We start from the raw sequence: 12,274 nt of genomic DNA, 5'->3' as shown, positions 1-12,274 counted from the left end.
GTCTTCCTTACTGTTTTAACAAGAGTCAGAATAATTTTTTCTTCAACAAGTTCTCAACAAAAACCCAAACCCAGAATCATTTTCTGGAATGAAAAGGGCTTCAGGGCTTCTTGGGTCACTTTTGTTGTATTGTCCACAGGGCTGAGAGTAAACAACTCCTTTGGACGTTTTGGAGAAGAAAGGTCCTTCTATACACCTACTTCGTCCAAGGGATTACATGCTTGGGATTCAACCAACAGCTACAAAAATCAGGAAGTTCCTTCTCCATGTATATGACGAAGTTCTGGACAGAAGCCTGCTGCCAGAATACTAATATTCTTCCTCAAAGACCCCTCCTCATGCCCCTACACTCTCTTGCCAGTCTAGCCTTTCATTCCCTGAAACACGGCGAGAGCGCCTGGAGAGCTCGTCCAAGCAAGTGCAACCCGCTGGTGACTGCAAATGAGCACATGGAACTGTGCGCCCACGCTACGCTCAGTTAAAATCAATCCGGGCTCTTCCTGCCTCGTCCACGCCGAGGTCACACGCAGCACTGAAAGCGGCCTGCAGCTGGTGGGGCAGGAGAAGGCCGAGGGCACGGCTGCCCAGGCCCGCGAGGGACTGCCCGGGCGGCGCGCGGACCGGCCGGAAGCCGCGCCGAGAGGAGGGCCCCGGAGCTCGCGCGGACGCCGTCCCCCGGCGCCGCCGAGGCCTGCTGACATCAGCCGCGCTCCTCCCCTCGCCTCCCAACACCCTCAGCTCCGGGCCGGACCCTCCCTCCTCCCACCACGTGTCCTCCCCGCTCCCTCCCGAGGGGCCGCGCGCACGGGAGGACGGAGAGGCGGAAAGGATGGCGCTGTGACAGCCGGGCCGGAGCCCTCGCGTCCCCACCCCGCGCCCTGGCCGCTGGGCCCGGCGGTGAGTGCGCGCGGGTGGGGGCGGCGGCGGCGCGGCCCCTCCCCCGGGTCCCGGGCGGCTGGGCCGCGGCGGGGCGGGGGCGCCGAGGCTGCGCCGCCGCCGCCGCCTTTGTTGCGGGCCCGCCGGGGGAGGCGGGCGGCGCCGGCTCTCGCCGCCCGGCAGGTGCGCTGGGGCCGGGAGGGGGCCCGGCGGGGAGGCGGGCCGGGCGGAGGGGACGGCGGAAGCGCTCCCGGCGCGGGGCCGCGGAGAAAGGGAAATGGGGCAAGATGGCTGGAGAAATCCGAACGCGCCCGGGGGCGCGGCGGCGGTGGCGCAGGCGGGGCAGGGCGGGCGGCGGCTCTGGTTGCGGCACCTTAGCGCGGGGCGGCGGCCCCTCCCACCTCTGCCCTGGAGCCGGCCGGGAGACCGCGGCCAAGTTCGGGTCCCAGCTGCAGGCATCTGAAGCCTAGACCCATCCGTGCCGCGTTCGCCCATCTTTTTTGGAAATATCGAAGGAACCGACTTTGAACTCCGGAGGGATGTTTTCTTTGGAGGTCTCCCGATGCAGCCCTGAAGATGCACCCGCACTCCACACCTAGGAATTGCCCGCGCCCGTAGAGGGCAGGAACGCGGCCCTTTGTACTGGCCAAGAGTCAGCGAATAGGGAATTTGCAGCCCAGAGGCAATGGGTCATTTCCCTGTCGGGGTGGGCCACAGCAGATTTCTGCACCTTTTTGGGTATCCAGGCATACCCCTCGGTATGTTTCACTGACTCCTGGGTTTGCAAAGTCCCTTAAGGTAGAATGACCCTATTTTCTGAACCAGCTCGTGGACAGAACCTTTGAATTTGGAAAATCCAGGCGATGGGCCTACTGAGCCAACCGCTCCGCCCATGGCTTCTAGCACCCATTCCAGTTGAGTAAGTGTCCAATCTGTGTTCAGACACCTTCACTGATAGGAAATCAGCACCCTTCCCCTGCCTCTGATTCCTGTTTGGGTGGCACTGGCTGCGAGAAAGTATTGCCTTTCTCACTGCTTAAAACCTTTTCCAGGAATATTTACCCAGTGGCCAGCCTCAGTTCTGCCCTCTGGTCTCTACAAACCAGTCTGGGTTCTCTTCCCCAGATAGCTTTTTAAATATTTGAAGGCAGCCAGATGCGTTATCTACCCATAGCCTCTCTTATCACAATTAAACATGTCACCCTGTAGCTTCCTGGCCGACTCTGTTTCCTTACTTCCCTCCAGAGGGAACAGTGCTTGGGGCTAAAGAGGTTTGTATGTGGCTCAGCGTCCCCCATCATAGGCTTTGGGGAGGTCACAGTGACACCTGGTTTTTCTGAACCTGAATCTTGCTTGCAGAGATGGAGTCCACAGCGTACCCTCTCAATTTGACCCTGAAAGAAGAGGAAGAGGAAGAAGAGATTCGGAGCCGGGAACTGGAGGACGGCCCAGCAGACATGCAGAAAGTACGAATCTGCTCTGAGGGCGGATGGGTAAGTAAGAAGGTGTGGAGTCCACACAGCCAGCAGAAGCAGGCCTGAGAGCCCAGCTTGCTTTAAGTCTCCTCCTCAGACAGACGTGGGAAGTAAAAATAGCCCAGCCCGGTGTGTTTGCATTCCTGAGAAAACAGCTCTGTGGCTTTAAAAGGCAGTGCAAAGAATGGAGGAGGTGGTTATGGAAACAGTCCCTCAGCCATGTAGCTTGTCATCGTTCGATTGGAAGTCCTAGAAGCCAAGACCTGTCTCTCTCGTTCACCCACTTCTCCTGCACTGTGTTTGATGCCAGGCACATTGTAGGCACCAAGTAAATGTTGGTTGACTTACTGCTGGTTGAAGGGAACCATTTTAAATAAGACTCGAGTCATTGGGTTGACATGAGAGGTTAGGCTAGTTGATTCTGTGTGAGCAACCTCTTACCACAGTTCACACAGGAGAGCTGCCTGTCCAGCTGACCTGGATAGAAATGGTGGGCAGCAGGGAATACAGAGATTCAGGGTATACACACAGGATAGTATGATAGAGGTCAGTTTATACAAATGCAAATGCAGTAGATATTTATAGTTACAGATAGTTATTCACAGCAGTTACTGGACTTCGTGGTAATTAGGCATGAATAGTAAACATTTTAAATAAGCAACAAATTGACATTCCTTTTCTCTGCTTATTTTCTGTTGTGTATAAACATTGTCAGTATACATAATATCCTTTGCTTCCATGAAGAGCCCCTATCCATACAAGCATGGTACTTCTAAATTGTTCCCTACCACATGAGGGAACTGGGATGCAGAAAGATTATTTGCCTTGCCCTAAGGATAAACATGAACACTGACATTTGTTCTTCAAAACAGGTCTCCTGAGCTGCACCCTTAAAAGTAATACATTTTACCATATGTATGCTATACCTTAATTTTTTAAAAAAAAAAAGCAGTGCAAGCACAGGCTCTCAGTTTGCCAGTCTAGCTGTGGACGCTGCGCTGCCTTTGTCTCATCAGTGTTCTTTGCCCAACACATCCTTCTTCCCAATTCTGATCCAAGCAGGCGTCAGGTCCATGTAGCCTGGAACAAGACCTCAAGGCAGTCGAAACTCAGGGCTTTGAGGCTCAATTGGTCAACCCAGAACATCTAAATGGAGAGCCTTGGAGAACAGGTGCAATAAAAGTGAATGTGTTGGGACAGTGAGGAATGAGCAAGATGAAGACCAACCATGCTTGGGTGGGGAAAGAAGGAAGTAACCAGAGGGGCTGGAGGAGGGACTCCAGCAGCTGGTGGTGCTGGGGATTGGGCATTTGTGGCCTCCAGGCAATCGGCCATCCATCCACAGTTACCAAGCACAGTGTTGGGCGTAAAGAGGGTCTTTTTTCCTGATGTAATTTCCAGTCTTGTGAGCAAGACAGGGAAGTAAACATAAGTAATAGTAAGCACAGTCTGCAGAGTGCAGTGGTGGAAGGCTGCAAGGATGCATCAGGAGCCAAGAAGGGGCATGCCTCATTCAGGCTGAGAACTCCAGGGCTTCCTGGACAAGGCCTAATCTTGAGCAGTGAGCAATTTTGCCCCCACCCCTGGACATTTGGCAACATCTGGAAACACTACCCCCTTTCCCCACCCCTGGATATTTGGCAATATCTGGAAACACTTTTCGTTGTCTGACTTGATAGGGGTGCACTGGGGACTGGGAGATCCTCCTGGCACCTAGTGGGTAGAAGGGGTGCTGCTAGACATCTACAGTGCACAGGATGCCCCCCCCCCCACCTGCCACCCACACACATACACACACACAATAAAGAAGTAACTGGCCCAAAACGTCATTGTGCTGAGGTTGAGAAACCCTGCTCTAGAGCATTAAATTAGAAGAAAAGAGTCTGTTTTAAAAATACGTATTTTGGGTATAGAGAATTATGTTAGGGTGATCAGTGAAAGGTTTTCAAGCATAAGAAGTATGATAATATATTACGATAAAATTCCATAGACTTGAAATAGAAATACAATTTTAAGTAGGAAAAATAAAAAATGTACTTTGAACTGAGTCTTAGTCATGATGGAATCAGCCAAGGTAAAGGGAAGGGGGTTACACTCCAGGCAAGAGGACAGCACAGGCAAAAGCACTGGGGAGAGGAGCTTGTGTGCAGTTAGTTAGGAGCAGGTCCTGCAGCTGGAACCTGAAACTCATGGCAGGGAGAGGAAGGGGATCAGGCATAGGAGGCGAGGCCAGGCCAGGGGCCAGAGCCAGCCAGGAGGACATGGAGTGCTACGCTGGTGAGTTTGAGCTTTCTCCTTAGCTCTGTGGAATGAGGCCTTAGCCCATCTTTCTAAGGGAGGCCTCAGGCTCTCTACAGCCACCATGCTAAGGCCTGTGTGGCCTGCTAAGAAAGCAAAGCTTTGGCATCAGACTTTCTAGCTCTGTAACCTTGAACAAGTTACTTAAACACTGTTGTTTTATGGGTAACGTAAAAGTGAGGTAGTGATCCCCATGTCCCTAGTTCAGAGGATTCAGTGAGAGAATATATTTATGTGATTGAGTATCCTATACAGTGCTTGGCACATAGCAGGCACTCCATCAGTGGATCAGTACAAACTCACTCCCCTGAGATCCCTGCATCTTTGCTGGGTGGCTGCAAGGCTTTAGTGAGGCTGTGCAAGGTGTAAGCACTTTACAACATTTACCCTTTGAGATAGCATTGGAATGCCAGCTTCCTTAGCAGAGCAAGGCAGTGCACACAAGCTAGAGGAAGAACACTTATCCAGGGAGCCCTTGATCTTCTGAGGAAAGGGAGGAGGGCAGGGATTGAGGGTCCCTACCTGCAAGGCCAAGAAGGGGTGTCTAGAGGTGGTACACAGACTGCCTGACTTCTCAGTTTTGCCCAGGGCCGGCCCTGTTTACCTTCTGCTGTGTTCAGCCAGATAAAAGGCCTCTGTGGAGCGAGGGGAGGCCTGCGCAGCAGGGCCTGGCTGAAGGATCACTCCATTCTCACAGAGGCTTGCTGTGAGGAGAATTTCTAAGCCACTGCACTGTGCCTCTGGAGCATAATGTGGGCTTGTTTGAAGATCCTCCGTGGCTCAGTCATCAATAGGAGGAGATGAATCCTGCACCAGCCCCCAGCTTTCTTCCTGCAGCTTCAGGGCTCCTGGTACCTGATGTTTTTACCAGGCCTAGAATATGTTACTCCCCTAAGAGTATTGATGGCCCCTCTGAAATGACAGGCATAGCCAGTCCTGTTCCCATTTTATCAGCAAAGGGAAAGGGACTATAAATAGGTATGGCCTAGATCTGGAACTTCCCAGGGAGAAAAAAAGGCCAAAGAGACAGTTCTTTAAAAGCCTGGGAAGTGGGAAAGGAGTGGGGTGGAAAATTCCTGGGCTGACTGGCTTTCCAGGGCAAGGAAGTCTGAGGAAAGCCTGGAGACAAATCCGTCTTACCTCCTTGTATTTCCCACTTAAGAGATTTTTGTCCATTCTTACTCCAAAGAGTAGGCTCGGTTTTGTGACAGATAAAATGTAATGATTCTCTGAAACAGTTCCAAGTGGAACAAGAGAAGGGAAATCCAGAGAAGATTTGCCTAGATCGTATATTCAAAAACACATTTTTCAGTGACTACTAGCTACAGGAAGTGTCCTGGGCTTAGGGAGGCAAAAAGGAGTAAGTACAGGTCCTGCCTTCAACGAGCTCAGATTCTAACAGAGGGAGCAGCCAAACCAACCGAAAGAGTTCTGCAGTGTGATGAGTGCCCCGGGAGTGTGGAGCCCAGGGCATCACAGGGATGTTTGGGTGTGCTCACAGCATGGGACAGAGCGGGCTTCCTGGGGAGCAGGGATTTGGGGCCGAGTCCTGGAAGATGGGTGGGTGTCCGCCAGACCAAGAAAGGGGAGGCCCTCCAAGGCCAGGGGAGAATATGGGCCAAGGTGTAGGGGGCATCGGGGAATGGTTGTTCAGGGAACTGCACACAGCTGAGTACAAGCGGAGCACAGAGCTGGGGAGAGTTGAGGGTTGGTCATCAGGGAGGCAGCTGTGCTCAGTATTGCTGGATCCTTGGGGTCACGCAGTGCTGGGTCCAAGCCGCAACCCCACCATTTATTGGCGATGACATTAGCCTGGAAATGAGACCTCTCTAAGCCCATATTCTCCTTGATTAAGTAGGGGCACAGTGGCTCACGCCTGTAATCCCAGCACTTTGGGAGGCCGAGGTGGGTGAATCACCTGAGGTCGGGAGTTTGAGACCAGCCTGGCCAACATGGTGCAACCCCATCTCTACTAAAAATACAAAAATGATTACAGGGGCACGCAGGGCGGCATGCGACTGTAATCCCAGCTACTAGGGAGGCTGAGGCAGGAGAATGGCTTGAACTCGGGAGGCAGAGGTTGCAGTGAGCCAAGATCGTGCCACTGCACTCCAGCCTGGGCAACAGAGCAAGACTCCATCTCAAAAAAAAAAAAAAATAGGCATATCTGCTCCTCCACAGGCCCGTTGCGGGGAATAAATGAAGCAGTTACAGGCCCTTTCCTAGTACGTGCTTCCTATGTGTGAGGTGCTGTGGAAGGTGGGGAGAGAACAAGGGGGCTTCCTTGGGTCAGGGAGGAAAGGCCAATGTGACCGATGGCCTGAGCCCTGAAGTGGCCACAGGCTGTATAGTGTATGGACACTAATTTTCTAAACTGAGGAAAAACAATATCATAATCACCTAGACCCAAGATACAGCTTTGGGAAATAGCTTCGAAGGCAAGAATACAAAATAACCAGACTGAAACAAGCTGTCCAGTGCCTTCTTACCACTAAATAGGATGAGCTTTGGAGTAGGATTTTTAATGACTGAAATAAGAAATACAGTTAAAAAGAGGAGGGTGGTTTGGGTGGCTTGGATGCCTTGGGCTACTGAGGAGCCCCCTGGTACTGGGGCCAGGAAGCAGAGGAACAGGGGAGGGATGGAGTCTTTTGGGCTTTCTGCCTACCTGGTCTAGGATCAAAGTGAATGAGTTTGCTCTGGCATCTCATTACGTATATTAAGCTCTAATTAGCCCTTCTTTCTTACTCTTCATGCTCCTGTGGATCGGAAAGGCCAAGTAGGGCCCCTTCTCTCAGTGGCTATACTCTGGGCAGCTTTGGGTCCCAAGTCTAACACTTTGGTTGGTACCCTTGGAAATGCAGTGCCCTGGAAACCCACAAAGATCCCATGGAGGGCAGTGATCCTATTCAGATTTACAAACCCAACTCACCCCGCCCAGGGCCGAGGGTCTTTTTCTGGGGTGGGAGGGAATTGGGGGTGAGTGTGTTGGTGGGACACTTTGTCTGGGTGTGGGTGGCTTAAGTCTTGGGTCAGAGGTGAGCCGTGAGCGGCTCTCACCACAGCGCAGGAGGGTACAATGTCCCGGTATCCCCCAGCCAGTGATCATGATCGGGAGTTTTCTTCTCAGGGTGCTGCTTACCTTATCTGAACGGGGGGTGGCAGCCGCGGTGGTGTGCACAGAAGGACTGTGCTCTTGCCCTCGCTGGCCTCCAGCAGCTGTATGAATGTGGACAGTCCATTTTCCCCTGCGTCAGGGTCCCTCGCCTGACCTGTGAGAGGACGGGCTGTCCCAGGCTGTCTGTAAGGTCCTGTGCGCTCTGAAAGTCTGTCTGCTTGTGCCTGTTCGTCAGTGTGAAAGAGCTGTTCACTCTTCTAGGTACCGGCCCTATTTGATGAGGTGGCCATATATTTTTCCGACGAGGAGTGGGAAGTTTTGACGGAGCAACAAAAGGCCCTCTACCGGGAAGTCATGAGGATGAATTATGAGACTGTCCTGTCCCTGGGTAAAGCTTTGTTTTCCTTGGTCTCCTGGAAGCTCTGAGCCCAGAGAATTGTTTCCATGCCTCTCTTCTCTGGTATATCCAACATCCCTCTCTCCTGAACTTAGACTCTGCCTTCTCAATGTCTGTGCCCATTTAATTTCCAATTTTTGATTTGGGCAGAATATAAATATTGTGCCATCCTACTCAGCAACCCGTGCTGCCTCAGAACTGCCCCCATTCAACCCAGGCATTCACATTTAAGGAAAAAAAACTATATAACCTTAGAAATGTCACCATGGATCTGGGCCTGTGCCTCACTGTTCCTTACGACAGAAGGCAGGCATTGATGTTACCCTGCCAGCCTCAGAAGTTTGGGGACATATCCTCCCAAAGACTGTTTGCTCCTCTCCCCAGCCCCCGCCCCAAATTGATATCACACATCTTATCAGCAGAGTGTAACCATTTGAAGAGATTTCCCAGTTTGCTCATACAGGTACCAAAATGTTAATTGGATCAGCAGCTGCATTCACCCTCTTGCCTGCTAAGTGCAGTTCTTTTATTATTGGTGCCAATACCATCCCTCATTAGGAGAGATCTACCCATTCCCTTGGACAGACCTATTTTCCATTATCTTTTTTCTTTCAGTATCCCTGAGCCTTTTTCCCCTTGTTTTTCACAAAGAAGGGGAGAGTGGCTCTTAAGTATTTTAAAGAGTTGGTAGTGCTCCAGGACAGTAATACACAGCTGTTACCTATTTTATTTCCTATCAACAGAATTCCCATTCCCTAAGCCAGACATGATCACCCGGTTGGAAGGGGAGGAGGAGTCTCAGAATTCTGACGAGTGGCAGCTCCACGGAGGCACCTCTGCAGGTACTACAAGTAAAGCAGTTCAGCGTCCATCCAGCTGGGAACATTGTGAAGTGGGATTTTCAGTGTACATTCCACGGGGTATTTAAGAGGTAGAAGGATTATGGGCTTTGGAGTTTTGAAATCTCCCTCTTTGCAGTGCTAAATGTGTGACCTTAGGCAACTGCTTTTACCTCACAGCTTCCATTCTTCCTCTATCAGCTCTGAGTAACAAGACTCGATGTATGACCTTCTATGTGGATGAAGCAAAATGAGGCTTGTGCAGTGTTTGGTCCAGTGCACCTTCTAGCTGAACAGGGCTACCTCAGTAGTGTACCATGTGCCTCTGCAAACTAAGAATAGTGAGAGGAAGCACACTTCCTGAGTTACCTGGCTTCCTGTCCATTTCATACTGGATAGAAAAAGCATTAGCAGTCATAGTATACCTTTGAGCAAATGTATCTAAGAAGTACCTAGTCCTTTGTCAAGAAAAATGGTTATTGAGGCCGCAGTTGAATAGATATAGCATTGCTTCCAGACTGCCAAAATAGTTTTGTCTTTTCTCCAGAGGAGTTTAAAATGCCATATTTCACTGACTCTGAGACATGTTTTTCCCCCATTGCTTTACTGTCTCTGAAATTGAGAATGCCTCTTAAAATCAGTGGCACATCGTAGCTTAATTAGTAGTGTTTTCTTTCTTAATGGCACATAATGATGCATCCTACAACTGATGGCATTTTAGTTTGGGTGAGATAGGGTAATTTCCCCAAGTCATACTCAACTTCTGTGACCACCTCCTAAATATAAAGTGAAACCCGGTTCCACTGTTAATGTGCAAGAACTAATTTTCTGCCTTGTAAGCTTAACTTTGCTAAGTGTGGTTTTTGCTATAGGTTTTCTTGGTTCTAAAGGGATATGAATCAGGCCATGATGCGTCTCTGTAATATTATATGGTAATATGGTTTACATTTGGCTTCTCATTCACATAAAAAGTATTTTGACGCAAACATGGCCTCCAAATTATTTGGTCCAAGCTTGGTGCCTCTGTTCAATTCCCAGCTCTGCCACTTTCTGGCTTGGCTCCCTTGGTGTATTATGTAACCTCTGTAGCCTCCCCTTCTTCATCTGCAAAGAAGGAACAGTGATATTTAGAGTTACTAAGAGAACTAGGTGTGGGTAGTCCATATAAATTGTCATATGGATAAGGACTTAGGCAATGTTACCTGTTATTAAAGTTACTACTTTTGGTGAACCTCAGAGTAAGGTTTTCTTAGCATTTCAACCCCCAAAAATCAGGGTATAAGCCATTTTACTTACTGGCATTATTTTTGCCCCTCACTATTTGTCTCCCAGAAAATGAAGAATCTGACGTAAAGCCTCCAGACTGGCCACACCCAATGAATGCTACCTCCCAGTTTCCTCAGCCTCAGCACTTTGATAGCTTTGGCCTCCGTCTGCCTCGGGATATCACAGAGCTGCCCGAGTGGAGTGAGGGGTACCCCTTCTACATGGCCATGGGCTTCCCAGGGTATGACCTCTCGGCTGACGACCTAGCTGGGAAGTTTCAGTTCAGCCGGGGCATGCGGCGCAGTTACGACGCAGGGTTCAAGCTGATGGTGGTGGAATATGCCGAGAGTACCAACAACTGCCAGGCTGCCAAGCAGTTTGGAGTATTGGAAAAAAACGTTCGAGACTGGCGCAAAGTGAAGCCACAGCTTCAAAACGCCCACGCCATGCGGCGAGCATTCCGAGGCCCCAAGAACGGGAGGTTTGCTCTGGTGGACCAGCGTGTGGCCGAATATGTCAGATACATGCAGGCCAAAGGGGACCCCATCACCCGCGAGGCGATGCAGCTGAAAGCTCTCGAAATCGCCCAGGAAATGAACATTCCAGAGAAAGGGTTCAAGGCAAGCTTAGGTTGGTGTCGAAGAATGATGAGAAGGTATGACCTGTCTCTGAGGCATAAAGTGCCCGTGCCCCAGCACCTGCCGGAAGACCTGACTGAGAAACTCGTCACTTACCAACGCAGTGTCCTGGCTCTGCGCAGGGCGCATGACTATGAGGTAGCTCAGATGGGGAATGCAGATGAGACGCCCATTTGTTTAGAGGTGCCATCACGGGTAACTGTTGATAACCAGGGCGAAAAGCCTGTCTTGGTCAAGACACCAGGCAGGGAAAAACTGAAAATCACAGCAATGCTTGGTGTCTTGGCTGATGGGAGGAAGTTACCTCCATACATCATCTTGAGGGGAACGTATATCCCCCCGGGGAAGTTTCCCAGTGGGATGGAAATCCGCTGCCACCGGTATGGGTGGATGACTGAAGACTTGATGCAGGACTGGTTGGAAGTGGTGTGGAGACGGAGGACAGGAGCGGTGCCCAAGCAGCGAGGGATGCTGATCTTGAATGGCTTCCGGGGCCATGCCACAGATTCCGTGAAGAACTCCATGGAAAGCATGAACACTGACATGGTGATCATCCCAGGGGGTCTGACCTCACAGCTTCAGGTGCTGGACGTCGTGGTCTACAAGCCACTGAATGACAGCGTGCGGGCCCAGTACTCCAACTGGCTTCTGGCTGGGAACCTGGCTCTGAGCCCAACCGGGAATGCTAAGAAGCCGCCCCTGGGCCTCTTTCTGGAGTGGGTCATGGTCGCGTGGAATAGCATCTCAAGTGAGTCCATCGTCCAGGGGTTCAAGAAGTGCCATATCTCCAGCAACTTGGAGGAGGAAGACGACGTCCTGTGGGAAATCGAGAGTGAGTTGCCAGGAGGAGGAGAACCACCAAAAGAATGTGACACCGAAAGCATGGCTGAGGGCAACTGAAGGGAAAGGGAAAGGTAACCACTCAGGAGTAGATACTCAGTGCCTTTGCTGATTGACATGCCCTTCTCTCTTTCCACTATTTTTCTGTTTTTAAGTTTACTTAAGAGCCTACAGTGCAGTCGTATAGATCAGGGGTCTCCAGCTCCCAGGCCACAGACCATTACCAGTCCATGGCCTGTCAGGAACTGGGCTGAACAGCAGGAGGTGAGCGGCATTACCACCTGAGCTCCACCTCCTTTCACATCAACAGCGGCATTAGATTCTCATAGGAGCACGAACCCTGTTGTGAACTGCGCATGCAAGGGATCTAGTTTGCATGCTCCTTATGAGAATCTAATGCCTGATGTTGTGAGGCAGAACAGTTTTATCCCAAAACTATCCTGCTGCCCCCCATCCCGCACACCCTGGGTCCATGCAAAAATTGTCTTCCATGAAACCAGTCCCTGGTGCCAAAAAAAGTTGGGGAC

At 51.0% G+C, this 12,274-nt stretch overlaps 1 protein-coding gene across 4 annotated transcripts in view; it reads left to right on the top strand.

Annotated features, from left to right (window-relative positions):
- Nucleotides 1-702: 702 nt before the first annotated feature.
- The window catches only part of POGK (pogo transposable element derived with KRAB domain), a 15,197-nt gene continuing 3,625 nt past the window's right edge, over nucleotides 703-12,274 (top strand). The window contains exons 1-6 of one of the 4 annotated variants that reach the window (XM_050768518.1): nucleotides 1,250-1,582; nucleotides 1,702-1,795; nucleotides 2,236-2,369; nucleotides 8,029-8,155; nucleotides 8,908-9,006; nucleotides 10,336-11,821. In XM_050768518.1, coding sequence (XP_050624475.1) covers nucleotides 2,238-2,369; nucleotides 8,029-8,155; nucleotides 8,908-9,006; nucleotides 10,336-11,807 — 1,830 coding nt within the window. In that variant the 5' untranslated portion in view covers nucleotides 1,250-1,582; nucleotides 1,702-1,795; nucleotides 2,236-2,237 and the 3' untranslated portion in view covers nucleotides 11,808-11,821. Of the gene's footprint in view, nucleotides 1,060-1,249; nucleotides 1,796-2,235; nucleotides 2,370-8,028; nucleotides 8,156-8,907; nucleotides 9,007-10,335; nucleotides 11,822-12,274 lie in introns of those variants that run through there. The other 3 variants (XM_050768503.1, XM_050768493.1, XM_050768513.1) reach the window with 3 other exon arrangements.

This window comes from Macaca thibetana, chromosome 1 (genome assembly GCF_024542745.1).
Source record: "Macaca thibetana thibetana isolate TM-01 chromosome 1, ASM2454274v1, whole genome shotgun sequence".
Lineage (NCBI taxonomy): Eukaryota > Metazoa > Chordata > Mammalia > Primates > Cercopithecidae > Macaca > Macaca thibetana.
Note: the sequence above shows the minus strand (reverse complement) of the source record. Positions and strands in the feature narration are given on the sequence as shown.